General features: G+C 40.8%; 1 protein-coding gene across 5 annotated transcripts in view; it reads right to left on the bottom strand.

Moving 5' to 3' along the window:
* The window catches only part of LOC149012070 (uncharacterized), a 124,659-nt gene extending 102,959 nt beyond the window's left edge, over positions 1–21,700 (bottom strand). Inside the window, exons 1-6 of one of the 5 annotated variants that reach the window (XM_089157797.1) lie at positions 21,481–21,700; positions 15,721–15,914; positions 15,420–15,605; positions 15,068–15,317; positions 3,143–3,223; positions 1,657–1,794 (exon numbers count right to left, since the gene is read on the bottom strand). In XM_089157797.1, the coding sequence (XP_089013923.1) occupies positions 1,657–1,794; positions 3,143–3,223; positions 15,068–15,271 (423 nt within the window). In that variant the 5' untranslated portion in view covers positions 15,272–15,317; positions 15,420–15,605; positions 15,721–15,914; positions 21,481–21,700. Of the gene's footprint in view, positions 1–1,656; positions 1,795–3,142; positions 3,224–15,067; positions 15,318–15,419; positions 15,915–21,480 lie in introns of all 5 variants that reach the window. The other 4 variants (XM_089157798.1, XM_089157800.1, XM_089157801.1 and 1 more) reach the window with 4 other exon arrangements.
* Positions 21,701–22,595: the final 895 nt, after the last annotated feature.

Here is a 22,595-nt window from a genome sequence, read left to right as displayed (position 1 = left end):
CCTGACAAGGATAGGATTCCTAATTTGTGAAGGAGTCTCTCCAGTTTTGTCCTACTTCTTGCAAGGATCCATATCTACTTTTAGAATTCAATTTGGATTCTTCTATAGTGAGACATGAAGGTTCCTTGTGTGAGTTAAAGTCTTTAGTCAATTAGGAGTTTTAGTTTGAGTCAATTGCAAGTTAAGAGTACTGGTATGGTTTTCTTTAAAATGCTATAAATAAGCCTCCTAATATTGTAATCAGCAAGTTTGATGACTAATAAAATTGATTGAGAGTTGAAGGCAGCTAAAGAAATCATGGCTTCCTAGAGGAGACTTGCAGCAGCTTCCAGTGAAGTAAATTCTGCAGAAATTTCACAAGCACGGCACCCTATTTCATCCTCCACATCCCAGCCCCATTCCCTATTCTCCTCTCTCACCCACAACCTTCTCCCATCCCCCTCCAACCTCATTGTGCAACTCCAGCCCATTCCCCTCCATTGTTGGTCGCCCCCCAACCCTCCCCAAACCCGGCACTAAGCATAGGTCCCCTCCCCGAACCTTAAGTCTTAACTCCCTATTCTTCCCCTACCATAATACAATCTCCAAGCCCCTCTTTTTACTTTCTCTTTTTCTTCTTCAACCTTCTAACCTGTGGCAGCTTAGGAAACCCAGAAAACATGAAACCAGGGTTATTCTCAACCCCTTAACCCTAGATAACCTAAACCCTCTAAACCCCATCCCCAATTCCCCCCCCACCCTTGTAGGATTATCTTCCCCACCTCCTCATTCCATGGTTGTCAAGGCGACAAGGCAAGGAAGGGCAATAGAGGGCAATGAAAACCAAGGCGACACCAGGTCGCCTTGACAAAAAAATGGGCCTAGGGGCGGCCTAGGCGGACGCTTTGAGTCTTTGACAACCATGCATCACTCAAACTTGATCCCAACCCCATCCCCATCCAAACCTTAAAACCTAGAAAATCTGAAACTGTTTTTCTTATTAGGGAACCCTAACACTAGAATTCTGAAAACCCTAGGTCCCCCTAATCCTTCATCCAAAACTCGAATCCTTTTAGGTCTGACTTTCCTAACACCAGATTAACACTCGACATTAACTGTAACTAAATGCAAGCCCAACCCTCGCAATCATAAGCCTGGCCAAACCTCACCCTAACCCTTGCCCAACCCTAGCACCCATAAATCAGTCAAATACCTTCAATTGTAGGGTGCCACTGACCCTAGAAGACTGCTGATTATCAGGAAGAGGATCCTAGAGTGGGCCTAGATCTAGGGCATTACCTCAATCAACAAAACCATAGATCCTGGTTCACATCACATCCTTTATTAGTACACTAAATCTTCACTTCTAATGCATCTGACATGGTTGAAAAATCTCTCCCTTCCCCTCATTTGAGTAAAGCAACTTCATGTTTCTTTTAGCCCTTGGCTTTCCCACAATCCTTTTAGCTTCATTTCCTCCAAATTTATATAAGTATTTGTGTTTTGAATTTCTATTCTCCAGCTTATGCTGATAACATATATGTCCATCTAAGCAGTTGCAAGCCAATACAAAAATTGTAAACTAGCAGCATAATAAAGGGGAGGTAGTATAGAATGTATGAAGCAATAAAAAGAAAATGCTGGAAATGAAATGATAATATTATTTCCAAGTATAACCTGAATAAAAAATATAGCTATTGGATTCCCCCGCAAGCATGATATTCGAACATAGCTGCATGGTGTATAGTTCATAGGATACATCATGTCCCGCCGAGGGGCTTCACAACGTGGACGAACCTTTATGAATGCCTCAGGCTGGAAGAGAAAACGACAACAGGAAAAATAAATTTAACATGCGAAAGGAATGCCCATTTATAAGGAACTGTATTCATACATGAGTTACTATGACCAAATACAACTGAGGCCAATAAGTGGCAGCTACCGGGTGTTAGAGTACATGATTTAAAATTCAGAAATAAGCATTTTGAATAGAAAATATGAATATCCCAACACATTCAACGAAGTTATCAGGAAAAGAAACAAAGTACGATTCACACATTTTTTGAGTTTGGTTCTGAGTTTCAGTTTTATTACTGATTTACACTTCAAAACCCTTGAAAGCATAAATAAGTGGCAGCAATTTTAAGGAAATTTGAAGACAAATTTTAGTAAGAAATGGAAACATCAGAAACCAAGATAAAACTTCAAGAAATCAGAGTATGCATCAAATTAAATTTGGACTCAGCATGTATGAGGTTAATAGATGGAAAATGCTCTGAAGCTGTCTCGTCAGTACGTAGCTCCACAGTCAATGACTCACCGTGCACAAATGGTATATAACCATAGGTCCATAACCATGCAATAAAAAGGGCAAACCCAGTGCCAAAGGGTTCTGCACAAGCAAAGTCATAACGGGCATCTTTCCTATGGAGCATTACCCCAGCAATTTTTGCTGAGAGGCTTTTCCGTTGCCTTGACCTTAAGCTATAACTATGGTCATAACTTGAAGCTCTAAGAGGTCTCTATTCAGTAATAGCACTCTGAAAATCACATTATTCCCTAACATAGACATCTGCCTGCACCTGTTAAAGTATTTGTCCATCATTCTTAAGATTGTCACCACCCAGTAGCAAATTTTTTGGACTACATGACAGGAAAAGTCTCAATCATTGGCAACTTCAGGTGTTAACAGACCTATTCCAATAGGATTTCAGGCATTAATATTGCTGTTGGTGGTCCGCTAAGAGAGTTGGGTATTTCACAACTCCGGCACTTTACATATCAATCATATGAAATCTATTTCAGACCCAATCATGATATTGCTTGGTTTCTAAGGTGTATTCCAAGGGGTTCCCTCAGAGTGCAGTTTTTAACTTTCTTGTATTTGCATGCTGTTTCTAAATTCTTGTATTTTCTTCGACAACCTCATCCAACCAATCATCTTCAAGTTGTATACAAACCCCATATGCTTGTTACTTGGCACTGATGAGACAAAAAAGGGCAAACCCAGTGACAAAGGCTCCCATGCAAGCAGAGTCACGGGGGGCAATTTTCCTGCACAGCCTTACCCCCAACATTTTTTGCTAAGAGGCACTCACGAGAACAAAATACTATAAAGGATACACACATTTCCATCAATCAAAGTTAAGTTCCATTGCCTAACCTTGTGACGTAAGCCAACTGCAATTTCCCATTCAAGAACAGACTTGTTATAAATCCGAATCTGTGAAAGAAGGCAAGGTTCCTGGAGACAAAAGAATATCAAAAACCATGTAAAAAAGGTTCAAATAATTAAATTAGAAGTAATATTTCATTATATTTCAGCATTTTGTGATTGGTTGGTTTCATAATTTTATCTCCACAAACGTTGACAAAATTTTGAAATTACATGCTTAAAATTTCTGTGTCATTCTGACTGGAAATTTAAAAATTTTATTGAAGACTGTAAGGAAATGTACACGGGCAAGAACCATACTTGACTCATTTCCCTTCAAAGTCTAGGCTTCTAGAGCCAATCCTTAGACAGAAAAATAAGATAGCTGTGACTTGTGAATTTGAGGAAGTCACTGTTGGGACTCGAGTGATTAACATTAATGAGTTGAAGAAATAAAGTATTTATGGATACGGCTGGGGAAAAAGATCCTGAGTGATCAACATTAATGGGTTGAAGAAATAAAGTATTTATGGACACATACGGGGAAAAAGATCAAAAAGACATAATTCGAATGATATGTGGATACCAACAAGTCAGAAAAATAATTTAACCTATTTCATTCATTAACCTTAATTCTAATCTCACGTTCCTCAGTTTCAGACTATCCTCTTAAGTATGAGCCACCTAACCAAATGCTAGAATTGTTGTTGTCATCTGTTTTCCCATCTCATTCTGTTTCAGGACTCGGTGACAGAGGAGTATTGGCAATTAAGAAGAAGATGATGGACTCTACCTTTATGAACCAGCAATATCCATGCTACCTACAACTCAATCATAAGTGTGTGGGTGTAGTGATAACAGTTCTGTTGACTCCTTAATGTTGTGGCATCAATGTTGAGGTCATCCTTCTTTTGGGATAACGGAAACACAATAGCCACACTTGTCTACTTCCAGTCATTCCACCCATGTTTGATGTGAAGCCTATTTAGTTGTCAAACTATGTCTTTCACCTTCCCTTATCATGGTAATAAATCTAGTGCTCCGTTCAATATAGTTGATCTTGGAAACCCACTGACAATAAGTGTTACTTTCTTTTTTTTAAATAATTGTGAATTCGTATAAAGAAGGGGGAAAGTAAAAAACAACACCAGGATTGCTGTTGAAGACTGGCCCATGATTCTCTGCCCTAACGGGTGTTACAGCTGCAGTGGGATTGTAGGGTTTGTAGGTGGGTAGGTTGCTCCTGTAATCTTGACTGCTCTACTATTTTAATGCCAAGAGGGACTCTGCATGGAAAGCCTTATTGAATTGGTGTCTCGGATCTACTATGTATGTGACTACCAAGGCTAACTGGATCTGAGATTTCAGACCAAGTTTGAACCAGGTCAAGGTCTGGAGCTTGCTTTCTCTGGTGTCTGTTCTAGAAGCTAAGGAATCAAATTGCAGGATGTAATCAGCAACAGACAGCATAGCTTGAGTGTCTCGAACTGTTCTTGTAGTGCTCTAGAAGGTATCTCTCTGTCAATTCTCTGCTGATCTGGTTCCTAGTGGTGGGTTCCTTTGCCTCCATAGTAGACTTCTCTCTCAATGGTGCTCCACCAATCTCTGGTGGCTCCAACAAGTTTGGTTCTGACTAGCCGCATCTTTCTACTCAGTGAGATCTTACCAGTCAAAGCAGTCATCTAGGCTGCCCCACAATCATAGAAAACCTATGGATCAAGAGATCCGTTGAACTCATTCAACTCTAACTTGACCTTGTGGTGGTCTGCGCCTCTTCTCTATTCTTGGCCTGCATTGAAGTAGGCCCTCTAGTAATCTTCCAATGGGGTTGTGCTGCTGGTGCACTCCTTTCCTGTCCATCATCTTGCTCATTTCGCTCCAACATTGGATCTTCATACCTGGACTCTCTGGTGTAACCGTTTCTTTCTCTAGAGTTTCTAGGCTGATAAGGCTCTGGATCATCATCCTTGTATCTTCTTGTGCCACTTGTTTCTTCTCCCTAGTGCACAAAGACTTGAGAGTTAAGTCTAGGTGGTGGTGGGGGTGGAGCTTGTGGTCTTTGCATGGGATTTCCAGTTCCGACTTGCTCATGATTTGTAACTCTAGTGTTCATCTCAGTTAATTGTGTAAGCGTATCTTGTTGGGCCTTCAGAATTTGCTCCAACTGTATGGTGATGCCTAGTTCATCCATAATGACTAGACTTCTAGAACTTGTTGGTAACCTCAGCTCTGATACCAATTGATGTAACCCAGTTTTAGGGTTAGGGGTAGTAGTGGAATTCCCTAAAAGTAAGGGCTGCCAGGAATTCCAACAAAGAGAAAGGTTATTCGAGAGTTTATATGGTGTTCTACAACTCTAAAAACCCTGCTGTAATGCTTAACTTAGATCTGAAATTTTAACAAAAATCTGAAAACTATGGTTTCGGGGGGATTCAGCTAGGGTGGGAGGGGGCTGTGCTTGCTGCCATGACTGTTCAGATCTGATTTTAATGATTCTAGAACATAGGGGAGGGTCTGAATTACGGTAGGTTTAGGTTTCAGCAGTTTGAAAACTAAGTTGCAGAAATTCAACGGAAGAAGATTAAGTGCAGAAATTCAAAAGAGTTGGGGTTTTAGGGTTTAGATGAAATTGAGAGTAGGGATTGGGTTAGGAGTGGTTTGTGATCCAAGTACGAGAGGAAGGGGAGGCGAAGGGGAGGCAAAGGGGAGGAGATTAGGAGTTTATGCAGGAAAGAAGAGGCTGGGGGGGCTGAGGGAATGGGAAGCCATAGGGTAGGGGAAAGGTGGAGGAAGGGGCTGAGAGGTGTTGCAGAGGTTAGTGGAGAGGGATAAGGGAGTCGTAGGGGTGAGGGAAGGTGCTGTTGAGATGCAGCAACAAGGGGAAAGCCCTGCTGGGGTTGCCCAGAAAAGAGAAGAGGAAGGGGAGGGGCTGGAGATGAAGGGGCAAGGGAAGGAACTAGGAAGGCTTGCATTTGGGGGGGGAGGGGGGGAGGGAATGGGGCTGGGGATTTACTTACTTGCTAGGAGCTTCTGTAGAGGACTAATGGCTGTTGGGAATGGAAATTAGCTGCTGATTGTAGTTAAAAGGCTCTTCAAAATCCACCGCAGCCCTCCCAAAGAAAACCATGACCCTGTGTTCCACAATGCCTTAATTTTATTCAACCAAACTTGCCAAATTACAAAGAAACAATAGGCTAACCTAGAGCTTACTAAAAGACCTTAAAACTAAGTGGGACTCTTGACTTTGAATCTAAAGATCTAAAGACACATGCTGAAAGTAAGACTTAAATTTAATTCAAATAAGCACATGCCTGAATCCTTTTTTAATCAAAACCCCAAAGGCACATTTGCTAAAATTTGAGATAACCAATGACTCAATAACTGACTCCAGCACAAACTCAATTTAAGAAATAAAACTCAAATAGAACTCTAGAACTGAAGCTGGAATTAATTCCAGCAAGTAAAGAGACCAGGAAATGCCCTAATTACCCCTATTAGGGGGTTTGGCCAGGTAATGGGGGCTTCCTTAAACGATCAAGGGGACCCCACTTAGGGTTTCACCCAGGGGGTCTTTGTGCACATATCAACTCCCAAAGGCTTTACTAACAACTCTACAAGTTGCTCCCCTCTACAGAAACATTGAAGCCTTTCTTTTAATCGAAGCACCATTGGTCTAATAGGAGAACTAAAGTGGGTAACACCATGACAAAGTAGTTTTTATACCATAGCCTCCCAGCCAAATGCTTATAACACAATGCACGAGGCTCCTGAGTCTTGCCACTGCAAGTTATGGGGAAAGATCATTGTGCATAATGTAATATCCAGCCTTATTCTAACCTTGACCCTGACCCGGATCCACTATTGTATTCAGGTCCGAGGACCCGAAGCGGTGGAAGAAGAGATTTATGGACCATTCTGATTGATGATCATGATTCGGAGACCGAGCCCATGGACATTGACAATGATACCCCTTGCTTAAATGCATTGTCAGTGTTTAAGGAAAGTCTGCGCATTGGAGAAGATTAATATGGTTGATGTACCAAATGACCTCCTGTGCACAATCCGAAGGTATTCCCCGAAGCTAGACTTCTTGATTGAATTGTGGAAGAAAACCTCACTCAATTTGACCTTGTATAGCCTTTCAAATCCCTACTTGAAGTTGCTGTTCTAAACCTGAGTTTTCTGCTGAAAACATTTTGGTCGATACCATCGACCAAGGACCATCGACCAAAATGTCCCAGTCTGCCAAGTTAATGATTCCATGGAATATTCCTTTTCTATTTAATATGACCTCGAGCCTTGAGCCTTTTGCAATCATTTTTCTCACCTGGGAACGTGGGGAGAGCTTCCCAAAGCAGCTCCTTGGTTAGTGTGAAGGGTATCTCATCAAAGACACTTAGTTTATCATTGATTCTTGCCTTCATCTTCTACACTAAGGTATGACTCTTCATTCCACTCTCTATCCTACCATTTCCTATTCTTTCCTATTGTCATCTTGCTGATGGGACATTTGGAATGGTGCTGCAACCTTGCAACAACCACTCCAAGTGCCTACTCATGCTCAATCCATGATTTCCTTAGCCATTCATTGATGCTAATGCTTATATCTCATGCCTAGCATATGTATTCCATGATTTACCTATTAACATCATACCATTTGATATCAAACTGAGCTATAGAGTATATTATGTCCATGTTTAACAATGCCATATGATTCCAATCGAATTTCTATTAGTTCCCCTAGCTATTGCATGCTATCCCTCATCAATGCAATCAATTCCAACTCATGCCATGATGTTTATCACTTGAACTTAATAGCTCAAATTGGGGCTTTTTAATTAGACCATTGGATTGAGTTAATTCCTTGATTTATAGTGTCCTACTACTGTTGTTAAGTATGCCTCCAAGTTTCAGATTGATCCGAACACCGGAAGACTCATTTCGGACCAAAATCCCCAAAATCCACTATTCGCTTCGAGGATTATTTTGGTCGATCATTTTGGTCGATACCATCGACCAAAACCATCGACCAAAGTTGTTGCTGACAGCAACCTTGGTCAGTTTTGACTCAAATGACATCCGATCTTCCCGACTCCTTTTCTAACTTATTATTGATGTTTGTTTAGGGCCTTAACACTTCTATTGGACTATTCTTGGTATTCTCAATTCATCATCAACTCATCCAAGGTAAGGATGGTTATATCCATAAACATATAAGTCATTAAATATTGAACTATGCTTTGTTCAAAGAATGAAATCCCTAAATTTCTTTCAATCATTATGATATTGATACATATGTGTTAGAACAGTAACATTTAAATCTTTATACATTTGTTGTGTTACTCTATCATTTTGATTTGCTTATGTTTATAATGATTCGTTTCAACATCATGATTTGAGTACTATTATGAATATGCATTGGATGCATGAGAAATGATGAGATCTGATGTGTGATTGCTTACGTATGACTTGGGATTGGAGGGTGTCCTACTGACACTTCTGTCCTTGGGCATCGGAGGGAATAGTATGGGATGTTCTCCGATGATGCCTATCGACACTCTCCCGAGTTATTGGATGACATACATAGGAGTGTCTAGTTGTGTGGCTAGGTTCATCCTTGTCGTGTCAGACCCGAATCGGAAGGGCATTGAGACCGAACAACCCGTGGTAATGTATGGTTGAATGGGCGCTCTAGGCCGGTAGCCAATCCGGTAGGGGACATAAACCATGCTACGGATACCTGAAAGGGGTCATTTATTGGTAGAGTTGCATATGGATAGACTTGGGCTCACGGGCGCTCAAGACCGGTAACCAATCCGTGAGAGGACGTGAGAGCTTCCCGTTTACTATATGTGGATGACCAATAGGGTTGATGAGTCCGAAATCCGGGATTTCGCTGACTCTAGTGTGAAGGATACCGGAAAGGATCGCCGGGGGCGAGGAATGGACGTATCTGAATTTGACTTGACCGACTGAGTAGATGACTTGCATTGGGCTAAGCTTTACTGTGACATGCGCCAGTACTTGACCAAATGGTGATGTGAGAGAGCGGTGACCGATTCCCCTTACCATGGTTTTTGATGACTTTACCGATCTTCCCGGGCATTCCCAAGATATGGAAATGGGAGAGTGACTGACGACCCGGAGAAGTACGGTGCTATGACTTAAAGCATGTCTACCTTAGAGACCAGCATTCATAGAGTTAGGCTCATATCTCGCATCATATGTTCCATATCACATTGCATTATTATATGTTACGAATGTGTATGATTTCTAATTATGGAATAACTTCCTTCTTGAGTTCTTCAAACTCATTCCTTTTGTGCAAATGTTTTAGATTACATTCCAGGTACTGAAGATTACGATGGCACCTCCTATGAGGCGGACTATGATTCCACATACTACCCTCCGGGTAGTGGCGTCGGTGAGGATTCGTATATTGGAGCCGAGGAGGATTATTATTCGCACCAGGGTTAGCCCCACAGTTGTGCGGGAGCGGCAGCGCTGGGTTTACTTCATCCGTACTGTTGAGGAGACTACCATTAGTATAGAAGAAACCCTAGCATAGTGCCCCATTCCCCTGGTGTATTTGTGGAACCTTAGATTTTGTAATTAACTTGTCTTGAATTATACCGGTGATACTTGGATATGTAACTAACTTGATTTAATACTTTTTCGCTGCTCTGAGAGGGTGACTACCATACCTTCTCACCCTTTATGATTTTGATCATACGTTAATTATTATCTATATTCCGCACTCTGGTTTAGTTAATCTTGTCTTATTCATGATACTTGATATTAGTTGTTTTTACCATTGATTATTACTGTTCATGATTGTGTTACCGTGTATGTGGGAGGCATGGACCTCAGATCATTGATCCTTGGACTGTGGATCACATCCCGGGTATTCCAAATGGGGTACCGGCTGGGTGGATGTGACACATACAGTTTTTTCTTCTGCTTCCACAAAGAAGCCGTTTCAAGAGTCAAACCGTGACCACTTGGTAACTACAAAGAAAAGAAATTGTATTCCAGGAATCAGCTCCCAAATAAATAAATAAATAAATTAGGTGATGTGAATAGGCACCACCCTCGTGGCCAAACCCTGGTTTGGGCCACAAGGCCTGATGTAAATCCAATTCTAGGGGTAGGGTTTCCAAGAGGATCTCCCTAGAATTTGGGATTGGCTTAGAATCTTTAGTTCCAGCAAATTGATGGAATAATCTAAAGGACTAAAGAACCAAAGAAGATCTCAAGACTATTACGGGGATAAAATGGATAATTTTAAATATGTAGGAAGGCTTTGGAGAAAAGGAAAAAATTAAGGTTTGGTTAAAACCAAGATGGGATAGTTTGCTAGGTAGTAGGGTGGTCAAAATAATATTAGGGAAATTAGGCAAGGTAAAAGAAACCTGCGGTTGGGGTGTGGGGGTTTAGGGATAATTCTTGGTAAAAGGGAAAGAAGAGAAAGTAAAGGAAACCTGCGATAAGGTACGAGTAGGGTTCAGGATGTTAAGAAAATCAAGAAAGGAATAATGGAGGGAATTAAGTGTTCAATTAGGATGGAAAGTATCTTGGATAAGGGAGGGAGGGGTAGAGAATCCGGCAGTAAAGGGAGGGCAGGATTTGAGACTTGTGGCAAGGGGAAGGGGTGTTCCTGCTGGATTCTTGAAAGAAACCCAAGATTATTTTAAGAAACTTGATTTTCTTTTCTTCTTGCTCCCTTTTCTTTTCTTTCTTCTTTCAAGCTTTTTTGTTCTTCATTTCTTTCTTGCCGCAAGAAAGAGAGACCGAGAGGTTTGAGAGGGGAGAGCTTCAATAGAATCGTGTGGTTCTTCTTCTTCTTCTTCTTTTTTCTTTTTTTTTTTGTGGGGGGGGTGGTTGTTAGGGAACCAACTAGGGGACGTCATGGAGACTGGGGGTGATGCTGGTTTAAAGCTGTATACACAATGACCCTATCCCACAAAGGGGGTGGGAAGGGTGCACAGGAACAGGGGAGGGCTGTGACGGTCTTGCATGCGGGAGAAGAGGCAGGAGAGGGGTGGAGGTTCTTCACAATTTCACATACTTGGGGCTCTTGGGTATGAGTGATGGCTTCTGGTTGAAGGCTTGAAGGCTGTTGTAAACCTGGAATGGCTGGCTAGCTGTGATTTGAAACTTCTTTGAAATCCGTCATGGCAAAGAGAACCACGACCCTGTGTTCCACAAAATTGAATTTTTATTCAATCAAGACTCAAAATTACAAAGAACTAACATGCTATTTATAGCCTTCTAAAGACTCTAACTGGGTGGGGTTCCTTAGTAGATAAGGATTCCACCACTTGACCAAACCTCATGGATTGGAAACTACATAATGAAAAGACATGGACCCTAGGTGGGGTGCCTATATAGATTAGGATCCCACCACATTACAAGGACACTTGATATAGAATTCTAAACACATGATAAATTAGACTTTAAAGTTAACTAAAATAAGCACATGCTAATTTAAGATAGCCTACAACTCAACCAAACAACTTGGAATCAAAATAAAACTCCCTAACCAATCCAAACTCAACTTAACTTAGGTATTTGAGCTAAAATAAAATTGTGAAATATTCTGGAAATAATTCCAGAATTAAAAGGGGGCAAAATGCCCAAAATACCCCCAAATAGGGGTTCAGCCAGGTATGGGTAGCTTTTTAGAGCCATCCTGGGGCCCCACTTAAGCTTTCAGCCGGGGGGGTCCCCATGTTCGCATCAAGGCCCCATCAAGGTGGCGCACCTAGGGCAACAAAAAAAACCCTAATAGGGGCAATTTGGTCATTTTCCAGCCCTAATAAGTTGCTAATTTTATTTTCAAAATTTTGGTTTCTATTTTTTGAGTCCAATCTAGGGAGGGTCCCTGTGTTTACATCAAGGCCCACCAAGTTCTTCTCTCTTTCCTGCGATGAAAAAAGAAAAGAAAAACAGAATAGAAAAGAGAGCCAGAAGAAAAGAAAATCAAGATTCTTGGAATTCTTTTCAAGAATCCAGCAAGAACACCCCACTGCTTGCTGCAGGTCTTAAACCCCTCCCTCCCTTTACTGCAAGTCTTAAATATTGGGCCTGTCTCGCAAGGAATAGGGGCTGGTATAGCCCTGATGTAGGGGGGCAGCCGGGCAGCATTGCCATCTCTATGGTGCTAAAGACCCAAGGAACCTTCAGTGGGGTGGGTACCTCTTTATCTTCAACTCTGACAGGTTAATTTAGCCCTGTTTCTGTAGTTCGTGGGAGCACCTTTGTCAACTATTAAGCTGTTTTCATTAAGAACTTGAGTCTCCTCCTTGATGTCGACTGCCCTAGCCTTAGTATCACTGTTGAACTCTCCTGTGTGGCTGTAGTAGTCATGGACAGCAGCTGTACCTCTTTTTGAACCTCTCTAGGAACTTGATATTGGACCAAGTTGGCTACCTTGTCACTGACATCTCCTAGGTGGTGGCCATGGAATCTCTGGGTGAGAAGCTGATGGGTGAAAGTTGGGGACAGCAACTCTCATTCTTTTATAAGACTCCATGGCTAAGTGTTTTTCTACACTGTGAGGGTAATCTTTTCAATCTTTTCTAGCACATCCTCTGACGGGAGCTTTTGACTGGGAGGGACTGATCTCCTATGTGATTCAGCATGGCCTGTGGAGTCACTTAAGGTGCTGCCCTCTCTGTGTAGAACCTCTTGGATTGAGTATTCAGGCTTCAATTCTTCCTGGACTGAAAGGGGCTTGACTTCAGACTGAACTTTAGTTTGAGGTGCAGGACTATGACTAGACTTTTTTGGGACTGGACTCTGCACACCTCTTTTCGTACCTTTCCCTTGCAAATTCAAGGGAAGGAATACAATATCTTTTCCCCTACACCTGAAGCTACAAGTATTTTCCTGCCCATCGATAGTTACATGATTATCATAAAGCCAAAGACTACCCAAAATTACATCAGTTACCAAACCAGACCTCATCAGCAGAGGAATGTAAGCTAATAGGAACTAAAACATCTATATTTAGTTAGGGGTAGTCCGGGGTTTCAGAGAAATATTAACGTAAAAGTAGAATTTAAATGAAAAAGTTATCAGAAGGGAGGTGTTCGATACCTTTGTCAGGAAAGAGGGGTACGTGATATTATCCAACTAAGACAGGGTACAAGTGCCATTTGGTCAACTAAGAGGATAGGTAAGTGATATTTACCATTTATTTTAGGTGGTGGTTATTTAATTGTAAAGGGTATCCTAACTTATAAAGGAAACACTAGTTGAGTAGGTTTCTAATTCCCTAGTTGAGTTAAGTTAGGTTTCTTTATTAGAGTCTAAGTCTTTAGTGTAGGCTATAAATAGCCTAGTCTTGCATTGTAAGTTGTAAGTTGGATTAATAAATTATTTGAAGAATTGCAGCCAATAAGCGGCAGGGTCCTTTAGAGGGGGACCTTGCGGTTATATAGAAATCTCTTATCTTCATCAGTTCAGTCCTGCAATTACGGCAAGTCCAGCAATCTTCCTCCTCCTAATTCAGCATTCAAGTACCAATCACCTCCCCACCCTTCCCCTTCAATCACAGCAGCCCCAGCACTCTCTCCCGCCTCCCCTACCCCTCCCCTGTTCTAGTCAACCCTAGAATTCCCCTCACCTAGCTGCCGCACCACCGGCAGCACCACCCCAGGACCCTCCCCCCACCCCCTACAACACTGCCCAGCCCCTCCCCCACCTCTTCCCAACCCTGCTGCCCCCTTCTCTTCCTCTCTTACTTCATTGCAACCCTCCCATCCATCTTTTTTGACTTGTGGCAAGTCTGAAAAAAAAAAAAAAAAAAAAAAGGAAAGATTTGAAAGATTGCCCAAGATCCAAGAATCCTCTTCCAAGATCTCCAAAAGCCAACCCATATTGATCCAAATTATTTCATCCTTCTACCAAGCCTACGATAAAGTTTAATCTCCCAAATCATCCCATGGAAATTTGTTAAAACACTAACTTCTCCCATCCAGATTTGATCAATATTTTGCTGGTTCGAAAGAAGGTTATCCTGGGCAAACCCTCAATTTTAGGAAAACCTACCTAGAAACCTTAACCCTAAATTTGGGTATCACATCATTCAGCCTTAAGACCAGAAGCTCGAGTTGGCTAGGGAAAAAAATACCGGGTTTTGACCCAACACAAGTGTATCTCAGTTTCTAAATGATCGAACCTATTGTCAGCACCTTTATCTTTTGCCAAGATTAGAGTGGAATCCTGGACGTTTCCATATTTGATAGACCAAATTCTTTTCAAGGGGGACAATTGGTGCAATGCCATTCATAGTCTCAGGACTCTCAACCAGTGTGGAGACCAAGACATAATCCCACTTCAAGACATTCAACCCACGTTCTTACAAGTAACAAAATATCGACTACACTAATGTTTATGTGAGCTGAACAATTGTAAAGCTTTAGCAATCTAAATAGCTTTACCAATCTGGCAATATGGTTATGTGGTCTTTAGATCACTTCAAAGCAGCAGTGACAAGACATCTGCAGCTTTGACTAGTCATAAACCAGCAACATGAAAAAATTAAGTCCCATTCCTGATGTTAATATGGTGAACTGAATCTTTTGTTTTATTTTTCACTTTCTTAACTCAGATATTTTAAGCCATAATAGGAAGAGACAAAAGAGAACAAGGAAAAGTAGTATGCTTCAACCATATGCAGTGCACTCAGAAAAAAGTTGCTCAAATAAATAAGCAACTCCATACATCACTAATCATAACATGTGGAGACCCAAATGACCACTAGAAGAAGAAAATAGAGGGGAATATAATCAAGGAGATAACACCATCACTCAACAGGACACCTAAGGTAAGCTTGAAGAGAACCAATAGAGTGAGAATCAGCCAATCAAATCAAATTCCAAAATCAAACCCCAATACTATGTAAAGAGAGAAGTCAGAAGGAATTACATCAAGCTCGAGCAGAATCCATTCTTTGGTATTGGTTCCAGTAGACCAGTGTGTGCGCAAATCAGGATCAAGGACTTGAATAGCCTTCTGAGAGGATGATTCACGAGACATGCCCTTGATTTTGTAAGGCAGGGGTTTCACCCTTGGCTCCAACTCAACCTCCATCCCTGTTTCAGCCACAGTTTTGAAAATCGGGGCTGTCATAAAACGAATAAGATACAGAAACCCAACCCTGTTTTAACTGCTGGCTCTGTATTACAGATAGAGGAAAATTACAATAGAAATACATCAGATGGAAGGAAAAACCAAAAGAATAATTGTCAAAGATAGAAGTTCAACGTCAATGTTATACCTGTACAGAAGAACTGCAACTTGAAACCAGATCACATACAGTCGAGCTACAACCTTTTAAAGGGTGAACTTCTTTGAGTCTCATACAACACCATCAAAGTAATGTTCTATCTCAGTTGTGAATAAAACCATTCAAAGTTGTAAATTGCAGCTTCCCAAATATAAGTTCCATAACTATCAGAAGCATCTAAGAACATAGATTAATAAAATTTTAAATTAAAAAAATAAAAAAAAAAAAAAGGAGGCACACAGCAATCTAGATTTCATCCAAAAGCCATTCAAGAGAATGATTCAAAGCATACTCAATTGTGAGAAGAGGGAGGTGTCCAGAAGGACATAATTTGGCCGGAGCTAGTCAACTTAATAAGCATAAAGAAGACCAGCATGCAATCTGTGAGCATTATTGCATGTGAGAGTGGAGGAGAAACCCTATGTGTGAAGCTCGTCTTCAACACGGCTGCATTTCCACCAGTGGTTGGGAATGGGCCTCCAATATCTATCAAGCAGGAGGATAAAAAGAAGTTAATTTCAAAGCATGTGTCTTCAATGGTTTAGATTCCAAATCAAGAGTTCATTTTAAGTGGTGGGATCCTTGTCCATTAAGGAATCCCACTTAGCCCTAGTGTCTTTTAAAGGCTCTAAATAGCCTAGCATTCTTTGTAATTCTTTAAGTTCTGATTATTGAATGAAATTGATTGAGTTTGAGGATCATGGTTACCCAGTTGAGGGGGCCACAGTTGATTAAGAATTTGTTCAAGGATCAGCACGTCTCTCATCAATTTCTGTTTCTTCTTCAACATTCCAGCACTTACAAGCAATCCAGAAACCTTCTTCAAGAGATACAGCAGTAAGTCCAGCAGCCCCCACCTCCTCTCTCACTCACAGCCTTCCCCAACCCCCTTTTCTCCCTTGCACAAGCTCTAGGAACACCCCCCCAAATCCATCGCAGACCCTCTCAGCCCCTTCCTCACCCCAACAGCCCCCCGTCCATCCCCCATCTCCCCTAATGCCATGACTCCCCTACCCCCTCTTCTCCCTGCAGCAGCTTTAAAACCCCACCCACAGTAGTTTCCTTTTCCCCAGTCCCTTTATCCTTCCTTTTTCTCTCCCTATGACCGCACCTACCCTAGGCGTTAGTCATTCTGTTATTTCCACAATTAACCCTTGTTTCTCTAGTTCAAAAAAAATTCCTGCAATTCATCTTCTTCCACCAAGTTTTCTGCAACTTTTTCAGACTTCTGTAAACCTAAAACTACCACAATTCAGACCTTTCCCTATGTTCCAGAATCATTAAAACAAGGTTTGGACAGTCAGGGCAGCAGGCACAGCCCCTCTCCCACCCAAGCCGAACCCCCCCCCCTCCTTTCAAAAGAAAAAACCCCTAAATATCAGATTCTGTTAAAATTCAGAGAGTTAAGCATTAAAGCAGGGATTTTAGAGTTTAAGAACATCCTATACACTCTAGAATATCCTTTCTCTTTGCTGGAATTCCTGCGTATTGGGTTGCATCAATGGTTACCAGAGTTGCAGCTTCCAAGCATAGAAGAAATTTCGGTCAAAATTGTCGAAATTTCGATCGAAATGCCTGCATTTTTTAAAACCGAAACGAAATTCCAATTATTTCAGAAAAGTTATAGGTTTCAACTGAAATTTCAAAGATTTCGACCATTTCGGAGGTTTCGACCGATTTCAACCATTTCAACACTTCAAATTGTTTTTCCTCAATTTTTGTTGATTTCTAACTCATTTTTACCTAATTCCCATGACTCATTTGCCTTCAAGCACCTCCTTTGATCATCTTTTGCCTCCAAGCACCTCCTATGCCACAACAGCTACAAAAGAAACTCTAGCAGCAATAGAATGTGAAGCATGAGCCATACCCAACAGTTCCAAACTTCCTTTTTTTATTTTTGTTTTGTTCATGCCTTAAATGATCTTGTATTGCCTTGAAATTAATATATGTCTAGCCTAGGACTATGATCTATGATTGTATTTTGTTAAACTTATTTTTTATTATTTTTTGCCATTTTTTTCACTTTCTGATTTTAATAATTATTTTTAAAATTATGTATTTTGAAAAATACATATGTATATATGATATATGGGCTTCAACTTAATATATGTGAGACACCATTAGCTGATCTAGTTGGTCATTTTATTTTGTTGACTTGTTGTATATTTAACCATTCTATTAAATAATTCATGTATGTTGATGATTCTATGTCTGTATGCAATACAATTTGTACTAGTCGGAACCAATCATTTGTTAGTATACTTGAATGATAAATTTTCAATGGGTTTTTTTTTTTTTTTTGGCAAAATGCTAGTTCCATTGTGTTTATTATGCTTTAATAGGTAGGAGGCAAGAAATCAAATGAAATGGATGTCATATAAGGCTTGAAACTAGGGTCAAAATTTCGAAAAAAATCTTATGTTTTGACCGAAATTTCCGTTGAAACCTAGAAATTTCAGCTGTTTCTTGGGTCGAAATCCTAGTTTCGACCAAAATTTGCTCCTTGCTTCCAAGCAACTCAAACACCATTTTTAGATGAATCCACAGCAGCTAGAGTCATGTAAGAGTTAGTAATCAATCCCAGTATTGAAGGTTACTTTGAGTATGGACCATCGATGAATTTTCTCTCCAAATTTTTTGTTACTAAACTTGAAGACGAAGACTAGAGAAGGAATAGTCCGATTATTGAATAAAGTTGTTGAGTTTGAGGATCATGGTTAGGATTATGAATATAGTCAGTTAGGATTAGAGTTTGAGTTAAGTTCTTATTCTTGTAAAGGCTATAAATAAGCCTCATTACTCATTGTAATTTTCAAGTCTGATTATTGAATAAAGTTGTTGAGTTTGAGGATCATGGTTTCCTAGTTGAGGGGGCCATGGTTGAGTAAGGGATTTTGTTCAAAATCAAGCAACCTACCATTGATCTGCAGCCTTTATGCTTCATTCCAGCAGTCTACAAGCATTCAACAAGCAGTTGTCAATCGCTCACAGCAGCCCCAAGTAAGTTCAGAATCTTCCCCACCCCTCTCCCACCTCATCTTTCATTCACACCCCTTCCCTATCCCTTTTTCCCTCCTGCACAACCCTTAGAAAGCACCCCCACCCCCATCTACTTCACTCCTCTGTAGATACAGAAACTCCCCTACTACCCCCCCCCACCTCCCCCTATTTCCATCGCCCTGCACACTTCAGAATCACCTTACCCTAACACCTGTAGCCCCTTTCCCTTGCTGTTTCAGACCCCTAGACACCTTCCCCACCCTCCTGCGACCCTGCTAAGCCCTTCCCCTAACCTTTCCAGCCCCTGATGAGTCCCCACAACCCCCCCCCCTCTTTTCCATTCGGTTCTGTTTCTGGTGGAAATCAGAGAAACGGGAAAAAAATCAGAAAAAAAGGAAAAAAGAAAGGAGAAGAAGAAAGAAAAATAGAAAGAAAAGAACAGAAAGAAAGGAAGGAAGGAAGAATGAAGAGGAAAGAACAAGGAGATAGAAAAGGACCTTTCAAGATCCAATCCAAATTTTGATCTTTATCTCGGTTTTCCTTCCCAATTATTTTTGTTACATCCCATGAAGGTTGAAATAATCTAATTTTACCTTACCTCTCAATTACCCTACCCATATAGATCTTTGTTAAACCCTAACAACCCTTAAGATCCCAAGTTTGTTTCCTATCTTTCCCTCCAATTTCCACCTACCCATGGGATCCCTTAAGACTATTGGAATAACTGCTGGATGATTCTGAGCAAATCCTAAATTCTAGGGAATCTTACCAAGAAACCTTAACCCTAGAATTTGATTTAAATCATTGAAGATCACAGTTTCCATGGTCGAGTAAGAATTTGTTCAAGGATCAGCACCTCTCATGAATTTCAATTTCTTCATCTACATTCCAGCACTTAACAAGCAATTAAGCAACCTTCTTCATAAGTTACAGCAGTAAACAAGTAAGTCCAGCAGCCCCCACCCCCAACAGCACCCTTATCCCCCCCCCCCCCCCCCAAGAAACAAAAAATTCTGCAACAGCACCCCTGCCCTTCCTCTACCTCACAAACCCCACAACTCCCCTACACCCACCACCCCCCTTTTCTCCATGCGGCAGCTTCAAAACCCCAACCACTGTAGCTTCTTTTTCCCCCGCCCCTTTAACCCATGGAAAATATTTCGCTTGAAATTGTTTTTCAAATCAAAACGAAATTGAAAAAATTTCGTTGGAATGCATCATGTTGACCATTTCGAAATGATACTTTTCATGTTATAAAATTAACACTTTCGACTCAAAGCTGCAAAATTCCACAGGTTCCACCAATGGAGATTTCAACACTATTTCAAATTTTTTTCTCATTTCCCTTGGATTCTACCCCCATTTCACCTCATTGTAGCAACTTCTTTGCATTCCTTCTCCACTTTTACTCCTCCAATGTTGGGTTTTTGAAAATCAAATAAGTTGAGTTAACAATGTTCTCCATATTTTATTTTTGTTTTGTTCATGGCTCAAATCAACTTCGATTGCTTTTGAATAAAGTATGAACAAAAACCACCAGATTGTATCAGCTGTCCTCATCTTTGGACATTATAGAGGGGCATCTAAATCTGATTCTACTTGTCCTCCTTCCAAACAGGGTGACAAGAAGAAAGTTCATGGGGTTCGCACGGGAAGAAATGTTGGAGTTGCTTCCATGAACCCATGTCCGTCCCATTCCCACTACGTGATGGGTGTGGTCCTTCAGTATCTCGCAGCCCCAGGTAACCAACCCCATCTCTCATCGGCTTTGATTGCTCACAGCAGCTAGGTTCTTCTCCAGTGCTGGATGCAAGGAATCCCTCTGTCCTCCAAACCTCTGGACAGCTCAGCAACTGTGGTCTGAAATGGGGGAATATAAAGACTTCCCTATCTGGTGTAAATCCCAGGCCAGGTGCAATTCCTACTGCTTCTGACCAAAACTTGCGCCATGCCATTTTAGGACCCAATTGGAAACAACACTAATCTACAAATCAGCTTCTCCATGGAGACTACAACTTTTTAAAATGCTCATAAGTGACTAAGAGCAAGGAAGGTGGATTTGAAATCACTACTTATATACCCAGTACCGGGCATAAATTCACAAGAACGTTTTGTAGTCTTAGTAAGAGGAGGAAGGGTTAAGGATTTACCCAGTATGAGATATCAGATATCACATTGTCCAAGGAACTCTAGATGCTGTCGGAGTAAAGGATCGTCAACAAAGGCATTTCTACTGCATTGTAGATTCTTATCCGAGACTTGTATCCCTTGATGATGCCATGTGAATAGCTAGATAGATGCGAAGTGTTGTGGGAAACATGGAGAGAAAAATGGTAAAATTCAGAAGTTCTCGGCTTCAAAAAGCTTTACTATTTTTTAATCTTTTGAGAAGATTAGACAGTTGAGTACTTCCTAAAGTGCAACATACTCATGTTCAATTATATCAGCAAGCCTCTAACTTATTGGTCAAAGTGCGAGACACTATCAAGAGTGTTTCTCTCCACATTTCGTTGAACTCCCTAGTGGTGGTAATATTCAACTCATCCTGGAAACGGCATCATTTGATGCTGAGAGATATTTTGCAAGCTACATTGCCTCATTTGCATTCTCAGTCTGAGTTGGCAGAGGATGTGGCAAATGATATTCCGAAAGGTGTCATGGTGACTCCTCCACCTATCGTCCATGCCAATGATTTGGTAATAATTGTACGGGAATCTGTGAGTCTAATTGGGAGAATCCTTCGTTAGCTTCCAAGTATCTAAGCGGGAAATAGGTGGCTCCTTCCTATAATCCTAATGGAAAAAGGCTGATGATTTTATTAACAGGTAATTGGTTGTTTAGCTCTCTTTATGTCATTTTCAATCCTCCTTTGGTGGTGTTCCATAGCATTGATTTGTAAGTTAGTTCGGAGCAAGAAAGGGAGTGAGACATTTCATCGAATTCACCAATAGAAACAGTGGAATTTTGCAGGTTTACTAATTACTCATACGACACAAATGAAGGGCTTACGTAAACTTGAATTCCACAAGCAGGAAAGGGAGACAAGTACCTCTGGAAATTTGGAGGTTCGCTGTTTCTTAGCTACCTGTTCTTCTTCTTCTTCTTCCAGATTTTCTTGTGAAGCTGTGGTTTTCGTTAACCTCTGGTCTTGATTTCCTTCTTGCTTCCGTTTGGGCGGAGAAGCAAGACGAGGGATCTGCTGAGTTTGGACTTCGCAGTTCGTACGATAGAAGGAAATTGAAGAGACGAAGTGGATTAGTGCCTTATTAGTGGACACTGATTAGGACCAATTGTAGAAGTAGTCTTAGGGCCTAACCCTCTCTCTGAACCATCGCTAACATCAATCGGACCAGGCGAGTCTTGTAGAAACTGACCATATCCCAATGAGCCAAACCCGGTTCGGGTAATTGGTCCAGTTTCTTAACGAGCCCAGCTTGAACCAGATTCAGTTGAACAAGCACCCTAGCAAGCAATTTTCTTATCAGGGGCCATCTATTCCAGCCTGCTTTTTCTTTCCATTGAGATAAGGTTGGATGATTTCAAACCCAAGATCAAGAATTATTAATTCCTAGCGTTGCTTGATGTCCAAAATTCGAAAGAGATCTTACTAAACTAATATGATTTTGCAATGTGGATTTAAAGTTGTTTTCAGTAACAATCACAAACCTAGGTTACTATTATATACATTATGGTTCAAACCATTAAAACCATAACAAACCATGCAAGTCGGTTTATTTGGCTCAAATCCGGTTTGTTGGGTCCATCTATCACTTCTCGGCATTATACTTGTCACATCCACCCAGCCAGTACCCTAACCGCAATACCCGGGTGTATGATCCACAGCCCCAAAGATCAGTTCGTGGAAATCATTCTCCCACATTCACAATAGATATAGTAAAAAAAAAGATTAAATCAATGTGAATATTATAGATGAGTAATCAAGGAAATGTTCATAGAAAGATTACAATTCAATCAAAGTGCGAAAAAAGATACCAAAAGAATAAATCAAATATAGAGTGTGGCGGAAAATTACTCTATAACAGCAACGGAAAAGTAGATCAAACTGTAAATGAAATTACAATCATCTCAAGAGTATAAGAAAATAAATAAACTAAGTCTAAACATAAGTCTCTTCCAATCTATAAAAGGTATGTCTAAACAAAA

This window comes from Hakea prostrata, chromosome 6 (assembly GCF_041222555.1).
Source record: "Hakea prostrata isolate BN-2017 chromosome 6, UWA_Hpros_2, whole genome shotgun sequence".
Lineage (NCBI taxonomy): Eukaryota > Viridiplantae > Streptophyta > Magnoliopsida > Proteales > Proteaceae > Hakea > Hakea prostrata.
Note: the sequence above shows the minus strand (reverse complement) of the source record. Positions and strands in the feature narration are given on the sequence as shown.